Source organism: Asparagus officinalis, chromosome 5 (assembly GCF_001876935.1).
Source record: "Asparagus officinalis chromosome 5, Aspof.V1, whole genome shotgun sequence".
NCBI lineage: Eukaryota > Viridiplantae > Streptophyta > Magnoliopsida > Asparagales > Asparagaceae > Asparagus > Asparagus officinalis.
The window spans coordinates 101,902,040-101,923,885 of record NC_033798.1 but is presented as its reverse complement, the minus strand read 5'-3'; the positions used below and the strand labels follow the sequence as shown (position 1 = coordinate 101,923,885).

Below are 21,846 nucleotides of genomic sequence, written 5' to 3'. Positions count from 1 at the left end.
GGAGAACGCGCGCAGGAGCGCGTTGAAGTGGTCGACGCCGAAGGGGGCGCCGCGGGAGGCGAAGAGCCGGTCGAGGCGGCGGAAGTAGTCGAGGGTGGAGTCGAAGGGGTGGAACTTGGCGTGGCGGGAGAGGACGATGGAGAGGGGTTCGGGGGGAGAGGAGGTGGGAGGGAGGGATCGGAGGAGGTAGTCGGCGGAGGGGAAGAGGCGGGCGCGGGAGAGGGAGTGGAGGACCGAGTCAGGGAGGGGGGGAGTGGGGGGAGTGGGGGGAGGTGGGGAGGGAGAGGAGGAGGAGGCGGAGGGATTTGGGGGAGGAGGAGTGGGAGGAGAGGAGGCGGGAGAGGAGGGAGTCGGAGGAGGAGGAGGGGGGTAATTGTTTCGGGATGGTGGTTTTGGGGAGCAGCAGCATGGGTTTCATCTATATGGGCGGGTGATGATGGTTGGGTTTGGGACCTAAAAAATTAAGGCCGGAGATGAAAAGATCGATCCCTGAGCTATATTTGAAAGAGGCGCCAAGAAGAAAAATGAAATTGGGGGTCAGCAAGCAGCAACAGTAGTCCCTCGTGTCTTTTGTGTCTTGGAAATCAGCCCCCTCCTCAAACATTGCGAATTGCATTACGCCCCCAGATTCCCTATACCTCACATTCTTACTTGGTTGGAGGGGTCGATTTGGAACAACTTGTAGCAATTGACTCGTGTCTAAGCGGCTTAAGAATTCTGGGATGTAACAGCAATTTTAATGACTTAAGGGACTGGTTCGCGATATGACTAATGTCGGGGAAACCGCAAGGAATAAACATTTTTTCTCAATCATTTTTTCTTCTTTGTACGACCAACTGTTTTGGATCTCCAGACCGTAGATCCAAGATGCATCCGGTTAGGACAAAAATGTTAAAACCAGCCCCCTTCTCACAAACAATAACTATCTTTGCTTTAAAAAAAATACGACTAAAGTAACTCACGACCGTCTTACTTATATGTTAGCTGATGATGACGTATTTTAGATGGACTAATAAATATCTCGCCAATTGTAATCACTTTTCATTCAAGAGGAGTCATTGCCCAACAAATAATACATCTATTATTTAAAAATAAATCATTTTACTATCTACCAATAATAAAGTAAATCCAAATTATACAAAGTAACTCATACAACTTCATTCGACTTAATCAACGCCATCGCGGTAGGAACTCAAATTTTTCATAGAAAAGAAAAAACATACAAAGAAAAACCAAAATCATTACATATAGAATAGGCACATAAAGGAAATAGTTCGCAATCAGAACAATATACAAGGAACCACTCTGGAACCAGAGTTAGTAATGCAACCTGTGACTGCAGGAGTAGCAAAGCTAAAACAAGCAAGCTTCGCAATGTGAAACTTAACGCTATCCAAAATACCTATCGATGTTCAACAACGTGTTCTTATGATTTACCACATCCAGCAGCATGGTTCCAGTAAGTAACTTTTGCTTTTCTGTTTCAAAGTGAAATCGCAAAAGACTTCAGCAGCATATTATTTTACGTGATGTGCCGGTATGAACTTGTTATAACCCTCCAAGATGAGGAAATAGCTTCCGGAGCACTTGGGGCAGATTCAGCACAATTTCAGCATATGCTGCACGAAATGGAAAAAGTAATTTAGAGTGGACCTTGGGCAAAAAAAATGTAGATATACGGTGCTTATTTCTGTTACAATTCTGTCTTTCAAAAATGTTCAACTGAGGAGAAATTCAGCACCAATATGAAAAGTTCGCCAAAGTACCAAGAAACAAACACAACAAACTTGGAGAGAGAAATCTTTTATGTAAGTCCATGAGAAAAGCAATAATACAAGAAGAAATATTGTGAATCAAACAATAGCCAGGTATCATTATGAACACTTTCAACATCTTCTAAATGAAAGTGATGAAATACTTGTGGGCAATTCATGGAAACCTGAATTTACAAAATTCTTGTGAAAAAGAAAGGTTGCTGGATGAGAATTCTGGTAGAGACTTCTTTAACAAAAACCGAGGAATTTTTTTTGAATATTTTCCAAATAATCAAATAAAACCACGATTTTAATTTGATGTTTTAAATAATAACAATAATAATAAAGGAACACAATGATTTTGACGCTTATGGAAGAATTGTTTATTTATAGCACCTTCTGGCAAGCTCATGGTTCTCAGTGCATCCTCAGCATAAGAAAGGCGAGACGGAACAGACTGAACTAGTGTTGTGCCAAACCCTTTCCTCTCTATTGTTGAAATCTTCTTTGAAGGATGAACAGGCCATGCTAGCACTCTGATTCTACTTGGCAATACAGAAACAAGATCGGCATATCTAAGACTGACAGTCACCTTGCTGCATCAAATGTAGTGGAAAAAAAAGTTAAAAGAGGATATCATTGAACTTACATACAAAAGGGTTCCACTGGCTTTAAAGAAAAGTTGCAGAATGGCTTGCGTGTTTGTTATACAATAATTAGATTCTGACTAATCCCTCAGTATAGTAACCTGCGATGAGTAAAGATCTGATGAACAACCTCAAAATCGAGCATAGTTGGTAACACAAAACGATGCTGGCAATTAGTTCTGTCCTTGTTATTTTCCACACCTTTGTACCTTACGACTATATTTGTTTCTGTTGCAGTTATACTTGCTACAACAAAGCAGGAGAAAAACCATGAGATTTGTCATCCATCCAGATACGGATAGGATTCATCTACCCAGATTGGTTTTGCATTCTTCTGCCCAGAATGTCAGTGCTTAACCAACTCTACTATCATTCAACATGCAGCCGTTTAATTGATCGGTTCCTTTTGCCTATTGCTCGGCCTGTAGTTGTTCCTCCTTTTAATCAGAGCTAAACCATATAATCATATGGTGATTGATTATTGTTTTCTGGTATGTAACTACTTTTCAATCCAAAATGATGTTTGATACAATTTATCCTTTTGTATAGAATCAATTCTTTATAAATTTTGAGAAATCGCTACTAGCAAGTCTGGAACCTTATACCACAGTTTGCTTCAACATTGAGTTTACCATTGTATGAATATGCACTGTAGCCAATTTAATAAAGTGGTTTGGAGGTTTTAGTAATTCTATGAATCTTGATGTGTACCCTTGTCACATTGTCTGATAGACATGGCCTAAAGCATATACATGACGAATGGCGATGGCAAACATGTATTAGTATAACTATTAATGTGTGTGTATGTATGAATATGTGTGTGCGCGCGTGCATACATATACACATTCATGGACACAGGCATACATATACATCTATAAAAGGCAGCCCGGCACATGAAGCTCCTGCTATGCGCGGGTCTAGGGAGGGGTCAGACCCCTTTGGATCTACCGGACACGACCTTACCTTGCTTTTTTTTCCTTCAAAAGGTCGTTTTCACAACTTGAACCCATCATCTCCAGGTCACATGGTGACAACTCCTGACATTGCACCATGGCTCCCCTTTATATATAAGGGCATGCACAGGCAAACATGCAAGTACTTGTATCTAGATGGTCAAACTACTCATCGTGTTGATTCCTGTGTTGCATCCGTGATGTATAGATATTAACATTCTCGCAGGTAGGATAAAATGTACAGTTGAAAACTATGTTCTGGAGGATCCAGATTCCAGGATCACATATTAAGTTGATTGTGATTCATTTATTACAGCGTACAAACTTGTACCCTTGTACCATAGATTATATAGATACAGTTACAAACAAGATGATCTACAGTTCACAAAAGGCAACGTGACTCTGCCGCAACAAGTGAAAGATACAGGTACCTACCAATCAAAGTCATCCAATACAAATTCAATCAAATTGTAAGCAAGACTATGGTACAAATCCCCGATTTGGTTTCCATAGAGCTCCTTAATAAGGCGAACCTGCAAAATGTGAGAGAAAAGCAAGCTCTTTTTTGGTAATTTCAAGTTAAATCTACCAAGAAAGGCAAGAAATAACACCAACAGAAAAGTTGATTGTGTTAACATGTCTATATAATATTTCTGAGAAACAGTGAGAGTTTCCATAGCTTGACTATAAACCTTATAATCCTTCTTCATGGAAATAACCCCGATTCGGGTATTCTTTATCCAAATAATAATAATAATAATAATATCATTTCTACACTAGTGCAGCACTTGTGTTATTAAACCATATTACCTCCTTGACCCATATCCAGTATCCAGTAACAAAAAAAAAGTCTCAACTTTAAAATTTTCGACTATAACATATCAAGTCACTCAATTACAAGTTATCACATATCTAATGCACCTGCTCGCTTCATTTGCTCCAATTACCCACCTTAACATGAGAATGTAAATTATGTTTGAAACTATCCTTCAATAAGAAGCCAATTAGGTGATAACACTAAGATAATTGCCATTTTATAAAGGACAGAGGGGGAAGTGAATGTAACAGACAAAAATTATGAATCTAGTCAAAACAAAAACAACAACAACATCATCATCAATATACCTGCTCTCTTCTCTCCACATAACAATCCAAAACTTCTCCAATATAGTCAATGAATTTCTGAAAAAAGCAATTATGGAACATGTGCAGCAGGTTCATTAGCAAATATTAAAAGGGTCAGAGACTCAGACAAGAAAGACATTTATATAGTAACAGCAAGCAGCAGGCACACCTTTGCATCAGAAGAGAGTAGATCATTTTCTGCTTCTCGTATAGGGAGAAAGAAAGGAATAGTATGTTCAACTACACTCATTTTCTCAAGGAATGATTTGCTCTCAAGAACACAATGATAAATTTCACATGGTTCCCCTGCAAAATGGAAGATCATAGTTAATTCCTAGTAAAAGTTTCAACAAAACATTAACATACATGAAAATAGATATAAGAGTAGATATAACATCACATGTAGAATCAAAATATCCAACTTCTGTCTAAACTTCACATGATAACACACGTAACACACAAAAATAAAACTTTGATCTGAACAACTGCCCATGCACATAACAGGGAATTAAGTTAAGAAACCCTTTTTTTGGTTTACTTTTTGTGCCAAATGAATGACATATCAAGGGTTGGAAAATGTTATCCATAAATGAATATTATTATTTAAACATATCTATTACTCTTTTAGGTTGGGGCCTCATTTCCAACCAATTTGAAGCAATCCTGAACACTTAGTCTTGGACTTCTAAAATTGAACAGATTATTCCTTGGAGTATGCATCATAGGGGGGGAAAGGAAGGGGAAAAAAACCATTCTTACTAGATCGAGATATTGATGCTAAAAAAATCCAACAAAGTATGTTAGTGTTTCTGAACAAGATTTTTGTCACCTCCATAATGCTAAGTAAGGACATACAAAAACAGGAGCATTAGAGGTGGCATTTGCGACTGAAGAATGTTAAAAGCTATTGATGTATAATTAAAAGGCAAAAGCTATTGATGTGAAACTAAAAGGCACTTAAATAGGAATATAGAAGAGTTAAATAGGAATATAGAAGGGGCTGTCATTACATGAGAAGGTGAGAGTATAGGAGAAACAATTTAAAATTCTGAAATTGATTGTCAGATCTGTTAGATTATAAAGACTTCTATAGGTAAGGGTAGACATTATGTTGAATCAGTTAAATTTTAGGAAGTCATAATCATTTAAGTCCTAAGAAGGCAGGGGGGCTCTATCAGTGGTCTCAAAGAAATAGTAACTTCTAAAGATAAGTTTTTTCCTCGCCAAGGTGCTTTGACAAATTCTCATTCAGGGACATCAAGAAATCAAGTATTTACTGGAGTTGTCATGCACTAAAGCGACAGTCATAACAACAGGCAAGCAAAGGATAGAATTAAGTACATTCTGTCTGCCAACTGTGAAATATAGGTCAGGTTAAGGCCAGCCGATAGTGGGACCAAATCAGAATGGTCCCCAATTTACATTTTCACAGCCAGACTTAGCCAAAACTTGATTGAAAATGTGAGACCTATCATGCCTGAATGAGGCTTGCGGGAAGGTAACGAGCTGCATCAAGTCACACAGATCAATAGAAGCCAAACAACTGAGACATCTTTAAGCTAGACTTGGAAAAATAATGCAAATCACATAAGACTTTCCAGGCTTTGTTTTAGTTATAAATGAAACAACTTACTGACATAAATTCATTGGTATGATGAACTGAGAATTTAACTGGAATTATTTTGGGCAGTAAACATTACAGAGGTTATTTACTCACTAGTTTGATAATTTTGGTGTGTTTGGTAATCAGTGTGTTTTTTTGTTGTGTTTTTGTAAAAAACACCATGCCATGGTGTTTCTTTTTCAAATGTGTTTTGAAAATACCATTCTGCTCAAACTAGTTGACCATTGATATAGCGCCAGTGGGCGGGCGACGACGGCGAACAGGTGGCGCGCGTGTGCGCGGCGAGACTGCCGACCGATTGATCTACCTCCTATACATTCTGCGAACGACCGACTGTTAGCTACCGGCAGCGTAGCGCGAGTGGCCGTCCCGGGCGCAGGAAGGGGGGAACGTGGGTCCGACGGGCAGGCGGCGGCGGGAGGCGGCCGGGCGGCGGCCGTGCGGGTGGTAGATGTGTTCGGCGACAGGGCGAGGACGGCATGCGGCGACGGAGTGGCTGACCGGCGCAGGGGTCTGGCCGGGTCGGTGGTGGTGACGGCGGCGTTGAGGGTGCGGACGGCGGACGGCGGAGCCTGACGGTCTCGCGTAGTGGGAGAGTGGCCCCCGGCGGCGGCCCGGCAGCACAGTGCGGCCGGTGGTGAGGCGGGTGCCGACGTAGCGGGCCCGTGACGGGCCGACTGCGTGGCCGACGGCGGCGCCTATATCCGTGTGGCAGGTTTGCTGGCCGCGGGCTGACGGAGGGCTAGGCGACCGGCTGACGCGGGGATGGCAGCGGTGACGGTCGGTTGGCGACGGCGGGTGGCGGCGCCAGGGACGTGACTGGTCGGACGGGGCGGCCATATCCCGCAACTGGTTGTTGCGGGCGGCGGGCGGGCCCAGACGACGTTTTTTTGCGGTGCCTTTTTTTTTTTTTTTTTCGGCGGCGGGCCTATTTAATAGCGCGGCGGGCGTGCTTCTTCCCTGTTCTTTTTTTGTGTGTTGCGGTGGCGGCCAGCGCGGCAGCGTGGCGTGGCGACGGAAGCCAATAACCAACGAGGAGGTCGCGGCGGCCCGACAGCCGCGAACGAGCGGGGTGCCGCGCATTAGGATGAAAAAACAGAATCTTAAAACACATTTTTGGTGTTTTGAGAAAAGTGTTTAATTTTTAGATTTTGTAAAGGGACAAGTCAAACAAACACCCTGGTTGCCAAACGCGTTTTTTTGTTTTTGTTAAAAAAACAGAAACGGCAAAAACGCCACAGTTGCCAAACGCGCTCTTTGTTATTCAATCTTGTTTGAATATCAAAAGGACATTATAATGCAAAAAAAAGGAATCATTTAGTTTAAAAAACTCATGCTGAAAACACTTGATAAGTTGCATAGCACTGAACAAATGAAAAGTATGGTAAGATACTAAGACACATCTCCCGCGTTTGAATTCCAGTCAGCTAAAAGTGTTTAGAGGGGGGTAAGTGGCAATACAAAACAAGGAATCCATAAGAAAATACAAGTAGGCTTAATTGGCAATAAACTGAATGAGAATTGCTTGACATGACTTGGTATGTGTAACAGAGGCTATCAAATGTGCTCGGTTAAGATGGAGCGACAAAGACGGGAGTAGACCTAAGGAACTTGAAAAAAGGCAAACAGGCATGTGATAATTAAAAATTAATACAGATGACCTAAAATATTAATGTATCTGGCCCCAAAGGTTGGGACAAAGGCTTTGGTGTTTTCCAAAATTAAATATCTATTCTCTAACTAGTTTACAAAACCAGGCTATTACATCATCCTCATAGCAAAAGGGGAGAGAGAGAAAAGGGGAAATCCAAAGTTACAAAAAGAAATATTCTGAACTTTATAAAAAAAATCCATGTTACCAGCAAAAAATGTTTCGTACTGTATCCCAAACCTCGAACCATCGAGACAACAAATTACCTACAAACAAGGAAAACTGTCATTAACTAATCAAGTTATTAGAAGGTTTCCTAACATTTAAACCCAGCATGGCATCAAAAGAAAATAAGCACATACAGAAATTTGCCTTCTTATTCGGAGAGAGGAAAAAAAGGACAAATGCAAAAACAATAGTAATGCCACAATAACAAAACTAGTTGTATGTATGTCTACATGTGTATGTATATGTCTATGTACCACATTTAATATAACTTTCAGAATTATGGAAAAATAAAATGCAAATAAAGTTAGGCTTCAAGGTTATAAACTCAAGATATGGAATCTAACGTGCAAATGATCTCACCTTCTTCCCTCAAATAAAAAATTGTAATTGAATATATTTATATAGAGAATCAACTATGGCTCCTTATGTAACTGTCCAAGTCATTTGACTAGACATATTTTACATTTAAGAAAATTAAAGCAAAACTAAGAGAACCAAGTCCTTCAAAGAAACTTTGATAGCAATGAGAAAGTCAGTAGTGAAAGAGCAGAAAGACAAACCTAAAGAGAAGAAGGGCAAGAATAGAAGAAATGATTGGATCAACATCCTCCATCACCTCCACACAACCACACCCCACACCCACCCCCACCCCAAACCAAACTATTTTTCATGTGTGCCTGCACGTGCGAAACGTGAATGGCAAATAGCTATCTTGGGTCAAACAGATCAAGTCTAAAAATCCTAAATGAGAGGTTTTAGCAAATTAAGCTGTAACATTGATCTAAATATCCCCATATCGGTAATATATTCTTTAACAAGGTTTGCTGCAAAACAATATGGTCTCAATATCCTCCTCTTTTTTTGGCAGTTTTTGGGTAATATATCCTTGACATGGCCGCTATATTAGCTAATATGTTGGGTGATTGTCCTTTTATATGGCTTGTCACAAAACAATATCCTTTTATGCAGCTTGACACAAAACAATATAATTCTACGAAATTTCTTTAATGTTTTTTAGCAAAAATTCCATCCCTAGCAAGGTCTTTAGTAAATTCTTGTACGCTCATTTCTCTAAGCAAATTTCTACAATTAATTAGTGATCCTAAACATATATCAGTTACACTTTTGTATGTTTAGTTTTTATTAAGTATGTTTAGATTACATTTTAGAAAACTATATTATATGTATCCCTTATATTTCTCCACGATCTGATCCAATATGGATTTTGGCTGTTTGATATTTCCCTAAAATACAATATTTGAAACTTTGCTTGTGACCACTTCGGTAATCGACGGTCTATGTTTGTAAGGACATTTTGATATAAATCAATCCATGATTAAAGGTACCGACTCTAATTGGGTCCTCCATAGCCTCCATCCTAATATTTTCATAAGAAATTGCAGCCAAATATGAATAACCAAGCTGCATATAGTTACCTTGTTACCAATCCTATAAGTAACCTTTGCCTGAAAATGAGGATCTGTTGGCATGCTTGCCTCGCTCAATGTTGCCTTTCTATCAGCTTCCATATGAACCTTGTTCAAAGCATCAAGCCAACTCATTAGCAACATCATTTCACCTACCAAACAGTAAGTTATGCCAGTGTCCTCACAAATTGAAAGTACAAAGATTTATGATAAAACTCAATTAAAAAGTAATTAACACCCTGACATGCATACGTGAAGGATCCAAGGTCAGTACAAGGTAAGCACTACACAGGAAATTAAAGTTTAGAAAATAATCCTTACCTACTAATTGCCTTTTCAACATAATTAACATATTACTCAGAAAACATAGCCTGTCAAGTTCATCAAACAAGTCTAAGATAATTGGAATTTGAGAACTAAGGGAAAAGGTCATACGAAACACATAAAAATAACTATGAAGGTCTCTCTAAACAATTAAAGTTAGCCTCGTGTCACCTCCACTAATCATTGTTTTAAATATCCCCGACATGGCCCGATATATCCCCCGATATATCCATTTACAGGGCTTGCCGCAACCGATATGGTCTTTAAATATCCTTTACTGCTTTTTGGCTATTTTGAGTGATAAATCCCCGATATGGCCGATATATTAGCCGATATGTGGACCAATATATCTTTTTATATAGCTTGTTGCAAAATAATATACCGTGTTTGGAATTTTTGGGCAAGATATCAAGATTTCCCCATTATACAAATGACATTTTGCCCTAAAAAAGCAGATCGAATGTTGCAACGTTGTTTTGCATTTTTGTTTGTTTTAGAAGGTTGATTATGTTAGTCAAAGAATGTGTGCAGACCACCGAAAGCACACAAAAGAAAGTTTTTTTTTCAAACTTCTCATGCCACCGAAAGAGCCTTTGGCTCTTTCGGCTTTGTCAAAATTCTCATGCCACCGGAAAATCAGAAGAGGATAGGTGAGCGGGTCCCAGAGCAAGAAAAAATTGTACGTGGGCCCCACCGCGGGCCCCACCACTAATAAAATATTAGTGCATAGTGTTTTCCCAAACACTATAAATAGGCCCCCAAACTCTTGAGGAAAAATCATCCCAGAAACAACTCCTCTTATAGAAGAACAAGAGAGAGAAAAGAGAGGCTTAGAGAAAAGTCTTTGTGAGAAAATTGTGAGCAATTTTCAGAGTGGGATTGAGTTGTGAGAAAAAATTAAGAGTGTTGTAAAATTTCTCTTCATAGTGAAAGATCTGCAGCAGCCCGTGGACGTAGGCAATTTTGTGCCGAACCACGTAAATCTTGCGTGTCCCCCAATTTTACACATTTAATTTTCGCTCTTTCTTAAATCTGGCACTAAGGGAATCCAAGTAATTTCCCAACAACTGGTATCAGAGCTCTGGTTGTGACGTCTGTCAAATTTCTGCAAGATTACTATTCACGTGAATAGTAAATTTCGTGAATAGTGGAATTTTGCCGGGGGTACTGACTTGTCGGCAGAGGTGTCTTAATACACGGTGGTTCGCAGAAATTGTCAGAAACGATCCAGAGGAAGTCAGATTCGAGTGGGAGCGATGGCTGCAGACGAAGGGAAGGTAAAAATTGAGAAGTTCGATGGTGCGGACTTCGGCTTTTGGAAGATGCAGATCGAAGACTATCTGTACCAGAAGAAGCTGTATCAACCTCTCTCAGTAAGTAAGCCAGATGATATGAAGGATGAAGAGTGGGCTCTCCTCGACAGACAAGCCCTTGGAGTTATCCGATTGACGCTATCCCGAAACGTTGCCTTCAACATAGCAAAGGAAAAGACCACGCTGCAATGGAAACAACTTTCGCTGAAAACAATCTGTACCAGAAGAAGCTGTATCAACCTCTCTCGGGAAAGAAGCCAGATGATATGAAGGATGAAGAGTGGGCTCTCCTCGACAGACAAGCCCTTGGAGTTATCCGATTGACGCTATCCCGCAACGTTGCCTTCAACATAGCAAAGGAAAAGACCACGGCGGGTCTTATGGCGGCTCTCTGCAGCATGTACGAGAAGCCCTCTGCCTCAAACAAAGTTCACTTGATGAGGCGGCTGTTCAATTTGCGAATGACGGAAGGCGCATCGACAGCTCAACATCTCAATGAACTCAACATAGTCACAACCCAGTTGAGTTCAGTTGAGATTGAGTTTGATGAGGAAGTTCGAGCGTTGATCCTTTTATCTTTCCTACCAGAAAGCTAGAATGCTACAGTCACGGCTGTGAGTAGCTCATCGGGAAGCAACAAGTTGAAGTTCGATGATGTTCGTGATCTGGTTCTTAGTGAAGAGATCCGACGGAGAGAATCGGGTGAAGCTTCAACCTCCTCAGCTTTACACACGGAGTCTAGGGGAAGAACTTCAGAAAGAAGTTCAAATCACGGCAGATCAAAATCTAGAAGGAGCAAATCTAGATCAGGAAAGAAAGACTTCAAGTGCTACAATTGTGGCAAGAAGGGTCATTTCAAGAGGGAGTGTCGGGCACCGAAGAAAAATACTGACGCACAGGAGTCTGCAAACGTAACCGAGGAAGGAGGTGATGCTATGATTCTAAGCGTCAACAGTCCGATTGAATCATAGATTCTTGATTCAGGGGCATCATTCCATTCCACCCCATGCCGAAAAATCATGGAGAACTACGTCAGCGGTGATTTCGGAAAGGTACATCTAGCAGATGATGAAACCTTGAAGATCGTTGGCAAGGGAGACATTCGATTAAAATTGCCAAATCAGACCACATGGAAGCTGCAAGGAGTAAGACATATTCCTGGTCTTAGAAGGAATTTGATCTCTGTGGGACAACTTGATGGAGAGGGTTATTGTACAACCTTCTCGGGTCATGAATGGAAGATTACCAAAGGAGCACTCGTCATTGCTCGAGGTAAGAAAAGTGGTACTCTCTATATAACCTCTAACTTAGAGAATATCATTGCAGTAACAGATGCAGATGAAAAATCAAACCTATGGCACCAAAGGCTTGGCCATATGAGCGAGAAAGGGATGAAGACACTTCTGTCAAAATGGAAGCTACCGGATCTGAAGAATGTAGATGTCGGCCTATGCGAGGATTATATCTTTGGCAAACAGAAGAAAGTCAGTTTTGCAAAGATTGGCAAGACACCCAAGACAGAAAGGTTAGAATTGATTCATACCGACGTATGGGGACCATCTCCAGTTTCATCTCTTGCAGGCTCACTGTACTATGTCACCTTCATTGATGATTCTACAAGGAAGGTGTGGGTTTATTTTCTGAAGAAGAAATCAGAAGTCTTTGATACCTTCAGAAAATGGAAGGCCATGGTGGAAAATGAAACTGGTTTGAAGATAAAGAAGTTGAGGTCAGACAATGGAGGAGAGTACAAAGACAGTAGATTCAAAGAGTTTTGCGCAAACAGCGGGATCAAGATGGAGAAAACAGTTCCCATGACACCGCAGCAGAATGGCGTAGCAGAGCGCATGAACAGAACTTTGAATGAACGTGCCAGAAGCATGAGGATACATGCCGCCCAAGTTCCTATGGGCTGAAGCTATCAATACCGCAGCCTACCTAATCAACCGTGGACCCTCAGTTCCCTTGGATGGTGGAATACCGGAAGAAGCTTGGAGCAAAAAAGAGGTAAACCTTTCACATTTAAGAATTTTTGGTTGTATCTCTTATGTACACATAGATTCTGCTGAAAGAAGTAAACTTGATGCCAAATCTAACAAATGTGTTTTTGTTGGTTATGGTGGTGATGAGTTTGGTTACCGATTTTGAGATTATGAAAATCGGAAGATCATCAGAAGCAGAGATGTCATATTCAATGAGAATGTGATGTACAAAGACAGATCAACTGCAGAATCAAGTAGCTCCAGTACAAAAGCTGAAACAAAGGAATTTGCTGAATTTGAGGAGATTTCTGAAAAAGATGTTCAGACTAGCCCTGAAGCATTTCAAGAAGAACCAAGCACGCCAGAAGTGAGACGCTCCTCCAGAATTCCTAAGCCAACCCAGCGTTATTCGCCTTCTTTGCACTACCTGTTGCTGACTGACAGTGGTGAACCGGAGTGTTATGACGAAGCAATACAGGTGAAGGATTCAGTCAAGTGGGAGTCTGCTATGCAAGATGAGATGGACTCGCTCATGTCAAATCAGACATGGGACTTAGCTGAATTACCACAAGGTAAGAAAGCTCTTCATAACAAATGGATTTACAGGATCAAAGAAGAACATGATGGGAACAAACGCTACAAGGCAAGGTTGGTTGTCAAAGGCTTTCAGCAAAAGGAAGGTATCGACTACAATGAAATTTTTTCTCCGGTTGTGAAACTAACTACAATCAGATTAGTGTTGAAAATTGTAGCTGCTGAGAATTTACATCTTGAGCAGTTAGATGTAAAAACAGCTTTTCTTCATGGTGATTTGGAGGAGGAGATTTATATGAAGCAACCAGAAGGCTTCATAAAGGCAGGCAAGGAAAATCTAGAATGTCGTTTGAAGAAGAGCTTGTATGGATTGAAACAAGCTCCCAGACAGTGGTACAAGAAGTTTGACAGCTTTATGGACAGCAACGATTTCACTAGATGCCAAGCAGATCATTGTTGCTACATCAAGAGGTTTGACAATAGCTTCATTATTTTATTGTTATACGTTGATGACATGCTCGTTGCAGGATCAGATATGCAAGAGATTATAAATTTGAAGCAGAAATTGTCAAAACAGTTCGCGATGAAAGATCTTGGTGCTGCAAAGCAGATTCTTGGAATGAGGATCAAGAGAGACACGAAGTCTGGGACTTTGATGTTATCACAGGCTGAGTACATCAACAAAGTACTCTCCAGGTTCAACATGCAAGATGCAAAACCAGTGGGTACACCTTTAGGTGTTCATTTCAGATTTTCTAAAGAACAGTCACCGAAGACAGAAGAAGAGCGTGCACACATGGCGAAGGTCCCGTACGCCTCAGCAATTGGAAGTCTGATGTATGCCATGGTCTGTACAAGACCGGATATTGCTCAAGCAGTGGGAGCTGTTAGCAGGTATATGAATGATAAGACCGGATATTGCTCAAGCAGTGGGAGCTGTTAGCAGGTATATGAATGATCCAGGCAAGGTACACTGGGAAGCAATCAAGTGGATCCTCAGATATCTACGAGGCACTACAGGTAAAGCACTTTGTTTCAAATGTGGAGATACAATACTAACAGGCTATGTAGATGCTGATCTAGCAGGAAATGTTGATATCAGAAAGAGCACTACAGGGTATGTATATACTCTAGGAGGTACTGCAGTGAGTTGGGCTTCTCAACTGCAGAAGATAGTTGCTCTCTCCACAACTGAAGCAGAATATGTCGCTGTTACAGAAGCCAGCAAAGAAATGGTGTGGCTTCAAAATTTCTTGGATGAATTAGGCAAGAAACAAGAAGACAATGTCTTATACTGCGACAGTCAAAGTGCTATTCATCTAGCGAAGAATCCGTCTTTCCATTCCAGAACGAAGCACATACAGATGCGGTATCATTTTATCCGGTCACTTCTGGAAGATGGAATTTTGAAGCTTGAAAAGATCAGTGGAGCTCAAAATCCGGCAGACATGCTGACAAAGACGGTGACTATTGACAAACTGAAGCTGTGTTCAGCTTCAGTTGGACTGCAATAGTATGAAGCGTGGGCCCCACCGCGGGCCCCACCACTAATAAAATATTAGTGCATAGTATTTTCCCAAACACTATAAATAGGCCCCCAAACTCTTAAGGAAAAATCATCCCAGAAACAACTCCTCATATAGAACAAGAGAGAAAAAAAAGGCTTAGAGAAAAGTCTTTGTGAGAGAAAATTGTGAGCAATTTTCAGAGTGGGATTGAGTTGTGAGAGAGAAAAGTCTTTGTGAGAGAAAATTGTGAGCAATTTTCAGAGTGGGATTGAGTTGTGAGAAAAAATTAAGAGTGTTGTAAAATTTCTCTTCATAGTGAAAGATCTGCAGCAGCCCGTGGACGTAGGCAATTTTGTGCCGAACCACGTAAATCTTGCGTGTCCCCCAATTTTACGCATTTAATTTTCGCTCTTTCTTAAATCTGGCACTAAGGGAATCCGAGTAATTTCCCAACAGATTAGTGATCCTAAACATATATTATTCATATTTTGTATGCTTAAATTTCATTACATGTGTTGAGATTACATTTTAATGCATTCTACTATGTATGCAAACATTCATTATGGCATTCCGATATATACCACATATCCCCGATATTTCCCCGATATCCGCAATCCGATATGAATTTTGGTCATCCGATATTTTCCCGATATCCGATATTTAAAACATTGCCACTAATATCCCCACAAAGGCAATGTAGCCTGCCGTAGTAAAGCTTAACTGCTACTAATTGTGAAACAAAAAATTTCTGAGATTAAAAGCATAAATTAAACAGAATACAACTGGAACCCTAGGAACAAAAGGGATCATAAAAGGTTTTATGATGAATACCCATAATCAATATAGTAAACTACAACGAATAATAAATAGTCATTATCAAAATAAGGGAAACACATGATCAAAACTTGCAAAAATTAAAGGAAAGCACAGGACACAACAACTCACTAACTCACAGTTATCGAATGACTTAAGCACATTTGATAATAAAAAAACAGTTGCATATGGAATTAACACCTCGTTTGGTATGCAGGAATTGAGTCAAGTGAGAATGGAACGAAGTAAGGAACATAATGGAATTAATGTGGGAATGGAATGCTCAATCACATTCTCATGTTTGGGCGCGATTAGAGATGAAGTGATAATTATAATTTTTTATTTTTGGTATTAAATAATTAATAAGCAATCATGCACATTTGGAAGTTATTTTAATTTTCAGATGCCCATTCCCTACCATCGCATTGGGAATGCGAATTCCCACAAAATGTGGGATGAATGAGAAGCGGGAATGGGTATTCCAGCTTCCAAAAAAGACCTCGTGTTTGGTTAGCATGAATGAGAAGTGAGAATGAGCATTCCATTCCCACTCACTCCCATATACCAAACGAGGTGTAACGGAAAGCACAGGGGTACTTTAGCAACTCGGAGTTTTGAAGTTGTTTTAATAATTTTTGGGGCTTCTATTCACAAATATTAGTCAAACCACAAACTAGATTGCCAAATCAAACAATTAAATTTTAACTAAATAAAGAAATAAAGACCTTCTCCCGGATTGTGGCAAGAAGCCCATCATTCCACTGATCACCTTCCAAAGATATTTCTGTAACATGGAAAATTTTTAGCTCAGAGTGCAGAATACACCAAAAGTACTTCCTCGTGCAACTAGACACGTACAATGTAATGCAGGTTAAAAGATGGATAGAAATGCTAAAAAATAGTATCAAAAATATCCAAAGCTCGCTAAGGAAAATTCAACCCACAACTCAAATAAAGTATCGATGTGTCTTCTATTGATTTCTATCATGCATTCCAGTGACTGTACCAAAAAGAAAAAGGAATACAGTGCAAGTAAAGAAGTTCAAGATACTATCATACTTAGAAAGCACTTCATGAAGGCTGGAAGCCTGGAAGTTTGAAATTCTAGTATCTACTGGTGATCTGGCACAACCTAAGAATTTACTTCCAGGAGATGGATTGAGAGGTGCAACAAGCTATGAACGGAAAACTTGAACTGCATGGGAAGACATCAGCCTCTCACAGAAAAGAAATATAGTCGGATAAAAATGGTTTCTAGAGAAGAAAGGTATAGAAAGAAGGGGAAAAAAGTTAACCGAGGGGATCAGCCATAGACAAAAAAGAAAATTTAGCAGGACAAGAAAAGATACACGCATGGAAGACAACATCTGCCACCTAGCCAATACCATCCTATAAAAATACGATGGACAGAAGGAATAAAAAGTTTGGGAAGCCGTGAAAAACATAAATATCCAGATTGCCTAATAATATAACCCAAGCTAAAGTTACAGAACATAGGCAGGCAATATGCAGGCACTAATGCTTGCAACGAACTAGCACCCAGAAGCAGGTCTAGTATTGCACTTCTTTTGTTGGGGTCCTACAAGCTCGCACCTGTATTGAACCATAAAATACTCATGAGGCCAATTTTGAGGTTCCTTCAATTTTTATTAATCGAGCATGGATCATTGTACCAGTTAGCTTTTCACATCATTGCAAATCCCCAGTATACCTATTTTCTCTAATATAACTGAAAAGGCATATGATAAAGCTTACCTGAAAACATCCTTAAATTTTTGTGATATGTCTCATGTTTGATTAGTTATTTACCTGACATTTTGGTTTTTCAGCTCGTATCTGATCATAACCTCAACAAACAGCTTTAACCCAGCTACATTGGTTGAGTTTACGAGCTCAGATTTGGGGACGCTCTATAATCAGTGGTTGTCAATCTGACATGAGATGAGAGACACAATTGGAAAAGAGAGAGCCTTCCATTATTCCATAATACTGCTTTCGAAGAAATCAAAACCCAGATGAATCAGATGTTACATTCGGTTTAGTCTCCTGTGTTAACTGATGTCCGATTAAATATGAAATCAAGGTCTTGTGATGCCACTGAATCATTGGTATTTGTTTTAAGTTAAATTTAGGTTCTGTAACAGCCCAAGCAAGTAGCTGAGGCCTTATCTTGGTTTTAGGAGTATTCTCAACTGGTTTTCACAACTTTCAGAACTTTGGCAAGGCGAATTACAATTTAGCATTTAATTTCTTGGTTCATTAAGTACCTGGAAAGAAGAAAACGAGACTTAGCATGATGGCAAGAACTAAAAGGAAAGGAAGAGGAATTGTGATTTCAGTAACAAGTGCATAGCTAGATCAAATTGCCAGCACATAAGTACCTAAAAATGATTCCATAAGAAATATATAAAGAATGCTCTTACTTTAGAATGGATACAGGATGTTCATTCAGACTCTCGAAGAGTGTGATGTGTTCCCATGTAAAGGCTCTTGATTTGGACTGAAGAAAGAACTTCACCCATCTCTTAGAGTGCAATTGGTTCTCATGTAACTGAGTGAGAAGACTTGAAGGAATGGAAGTTATCTTATTGTGAATTCTTGGTGGTACATCTAGGCCTTCCCTTCTTGTTCTTCATGTACTGTGCACTCCAGTGTCCATGTAACAACCTAATGTTGATATGCCCAGATGGTGACACGGATACACTAGGGAAAACCTTGGGTGCATAATTGTTTCTATTCTACTGACTCAATCATAGATTCATATATAAGGATTGAGACATTGAGACAGAAACTAAGAACTCTTCAGTCGAGTGTGCTCAAGTTAGAGTAGCATCGTGATGAGTGTTTTCCAAGAACTCTTTAGTTAAGGGTATGCTCGAGTAACAGTATTGTGATGAGTGTTTGCTAAGAACTCTTAGTTTTTATGTAAGTGAGCTTGAGTAAGAGTAGCATCGTAATAAGTTACCAGTCGAGGCGTCCTTGCTCAAGGTTTTAATTGCACATGAACCAACACCAGCCAAATGTTTAGCAAATTATATGATACCAATAAGCAAGTGCAATACTCTCAAGCAATGAAGTAAAGGTCAATGCAGACTCATCAAGATTCAACCTGCCATTTCCTAATTTGAAAACTATAATAATAAAGAAGAGGCAGGCAAATAACTAAACAACAAAAGTAATTCTAAAAATGGAACCTTCAGTTTGAGCAGCTCTTGCAGCTTCAAATTCTTTTTGCAAACGCAGAAATATCATTTTATCTGAATCCCTGTTGCAGAAGAATCAGAGAATACAAAAAGATACCTAAGATTCTGTCTCTAAAGATATTTATTCTTAGCTTTTCCCCCCTCAAAATAAGAAGAAACTAGTATATTGCTAAAGTAGACTCAACAGGATGCTAAGATTTTCATAACAAAGAGAAGTCAACAGGAAGAAAACAATACATAATCAATATCGAAATCATGGTTCTGTATTTTGATGAGGAAGAAGCATCATTACCAACTGCAATAACCTGTAACTATAGAATTGTACAATGCGGTAGCAAACTTTTCGATTTGATGCTATCACAGACTCAAAAGCTGCCGCCAGATCACATGACTTACAAATCAGACTGGGATTCATGTCAATTTGGAGTCTGGCAGCACCCAATATTTTCTGCTTTTTCTGGAACACAGTCTTGCTTCTCAATGTTTAAGATAGAATAATGTTGCTCACTAAGCTCAGATCCCTTTGGTAAATGGATAAAATCTCAGAAGGCAACCAGTGTCTCAGACAGTAATACAGAATTATGGAGTTATCAACCTATTGGTTCCAACAGGGATGTTATCAACCTATCATGAGATATATCAATGACCAAAGCTGAAGGTTGCACAATTAGATAGCATCATCGAAGTATGCCTGTGGGCAAAATGACTATTGTGCCATAGTCAAAGTTTGTGAATGTTCATCGAATTTCAGGAAGACTGCCACAAACCAGAATACCAATGTCCTAAAGTTGTCAACATATTTAGTTAAAGGTCAAGCATCCTCTAACATTCTAATGTTGGCCTGTTGGTTTTGATGGACTGCACCTTGGAAACTACTAAAAGAAAGAAGACTGAAATGACAGCATTTTTCTGAATAGCAGTTCTGAGATGTTTTCTAAATTGTGTCTCCTCATCAAGATTCTAAAGACGCTACACTAGCTCATTGACTATATTACGAGGTAGGCATTATTCAGCTGGCTGTCAAGTACCATAACATAAGAAGAGCTGAAGAGTTCTAATGGATAGAAAATCTTAAATTACTTATCGTGCAGCACGTGTAATGTTAACGTCATTAACACCACTTAGATATCTTACCAAATTATTATTATTTGTGAAATGGTCATTGTTCTGCATGTAATGTTTATTGTGGACATGGGAGAACCAGTGCAGAATAATTTGAAGATAAAGTGAAGATTTTGCTGAAGAGTCATAAACCATAGAAGAATCTCTGTTCCCAGTCAAAAACATTGATGAAAGATCCTTAATAGGTGATGCGAAACAACCAAGATAAGATAACATATTCTAGCGCTAAAAAAGGAGGTTACCTTGAAAGGCGTTCCTTCAATTCTTCATGCCTCCTTAGAACTTTTGATACTATAGACAACAATCAAGGCTTTAAAGCTTCAGAATGAGACAGATATAGATTTAAAAATCAAACGAAAAACAAAAACTTTAATTACATCTTGCTCTTGTTGTCTCCAGTCGTGTGTCCTCCTCTTGTACAAAATTCTAAATGCATAGATGTAAGTGCAACATTAAAACTTTAACTAGCTATCTCCTTCAGCAAGAAAGAAAGATGGGGGATATATATGATAACATACTACTTCTCCAGAAAATGGATACGGGCGCTTCCTTAGTTGATCCATATGCTGTTAAATCAGGAGTATAGGTTAAATCATGTTCCAAATATTTTGCAAAAAAAAATCAAAATGAAAAGAATAATGATTAAAAATGATATTTAAATTCCTCATATGCACCAAGGTTACAAGACGAAAAGGTAAACTAAAGAAAATTGACATGTGACCTTCAAATAAACATTAAGTCAACTTATTCCATCCTAAATCAATAGCCAACAAAAGCATCAATTTTTAGAAACTGCACACATGAAAGTAAACATATGCATTCCAGATTATATGTTACTCAATTTTGTCGTCGCATTTCAACACTACTCCCACGTTATCCGCTGAAAATTCTTCCATTCATCAATGATCATCCAATACAGAAAGCTTAACAGCATAAATAGAACTGCCACAAATACTGACATATCTGCGTGAGGTTAAGTTTGATTGCTAGTATTTCAAGTCAGATTCGGTTTTCATTCAAATATAGAGTCGCCTTTGAATATCATCCACTGCATTGTTTTGATATTATAATGTTGAGCCTACATAATTCATTTGAACGACTATAATTTTTTTTCGTTCTTTTCCCCTTTCCTCTCCGGACTTGGAACTGCAGAATGATTTCATCATAGGCAACAGTATTCAAGAATTTACGACGAAAAATGATGCTAATTTTTGACGTCTTAAAAGCAATTACAATAAATTCTCAACAATTATTTTGCCATTCCCAGAGATAAAAATGATCGCAAAGTTCAAAATTCCAGAAAATTGAGAAACTACTAAGGATTAAGAACGAAGAAACTACTTGATGTTTGATGAGCTCTGAGCGTTGTGAGATCGTTAGGGCTTCCTTGATTGTGGAAATCGAACTCTTTTGGAGGTCGGACCGGGATCGCTAGGTTTTTGAGGTTCTGGAGGAGGCCGCGTGAGCGATCGCGTGTGGAGTTGAGGAGGGGAGAGACGAAACGCTTGCGGTTAGAATCGCCTAACCCGAGTCCAATACAAATCCGAACCCGTACCCGACTTTTGTCCGATAACTCGATGGAAGAGGTTTGCATAGAGGTCGGCAACGGGTCCAACTATTCACACTTCCAAACAGTAA

At 39.5% G+C, this 21,846-nt stretch overlaps 1 protein-coding gene across 2 annotated transcripts; it reads right to left on the bottom strand.

Moving 5' to 3' along the window:
* On the bottom strand, positions 1,161-21,680 carry LOC109840422 (centromere protein O). 2 transcript variants are annotated; one of them, XM_020409064.1, is made up of 13 exons: positions 21,550-21,680; positions 20,727-20,774; positions 20,586-20,634; positions 20,451-20,499; positions 19,078-19,148; positions 16,609-16,667; positions 9,419-9,517; positions 7,963-8,020; positions 4,649-4,785; positions 4,480-4,536; positions 3,790-3,887; positions 2,151-2,350; positions 1,161-1,619 (listed from the first exon to the last, which is right to left on the bottom strand). In XM_020409064.1, the coding sequence occupies exons 2-13, from the start codon at positions 20,769-20,771 to the stop codon at positions 1,549-1,551; spliced, it is 993 nt and encodes a 330-aa protein (XP_020264653.1). In that variant the 5' UTR covers positions 20,772-20,774; positions 21,550-21,680; the 3' UTR covers positions 1,161-1,548. The 2 variants fall into 2 exon arrangements, with proteins under 2 accessions (XP_020264653.1, XP_020264654.1); XM_020409065.1 differs by lacking the exon at positions 9,419-9,517.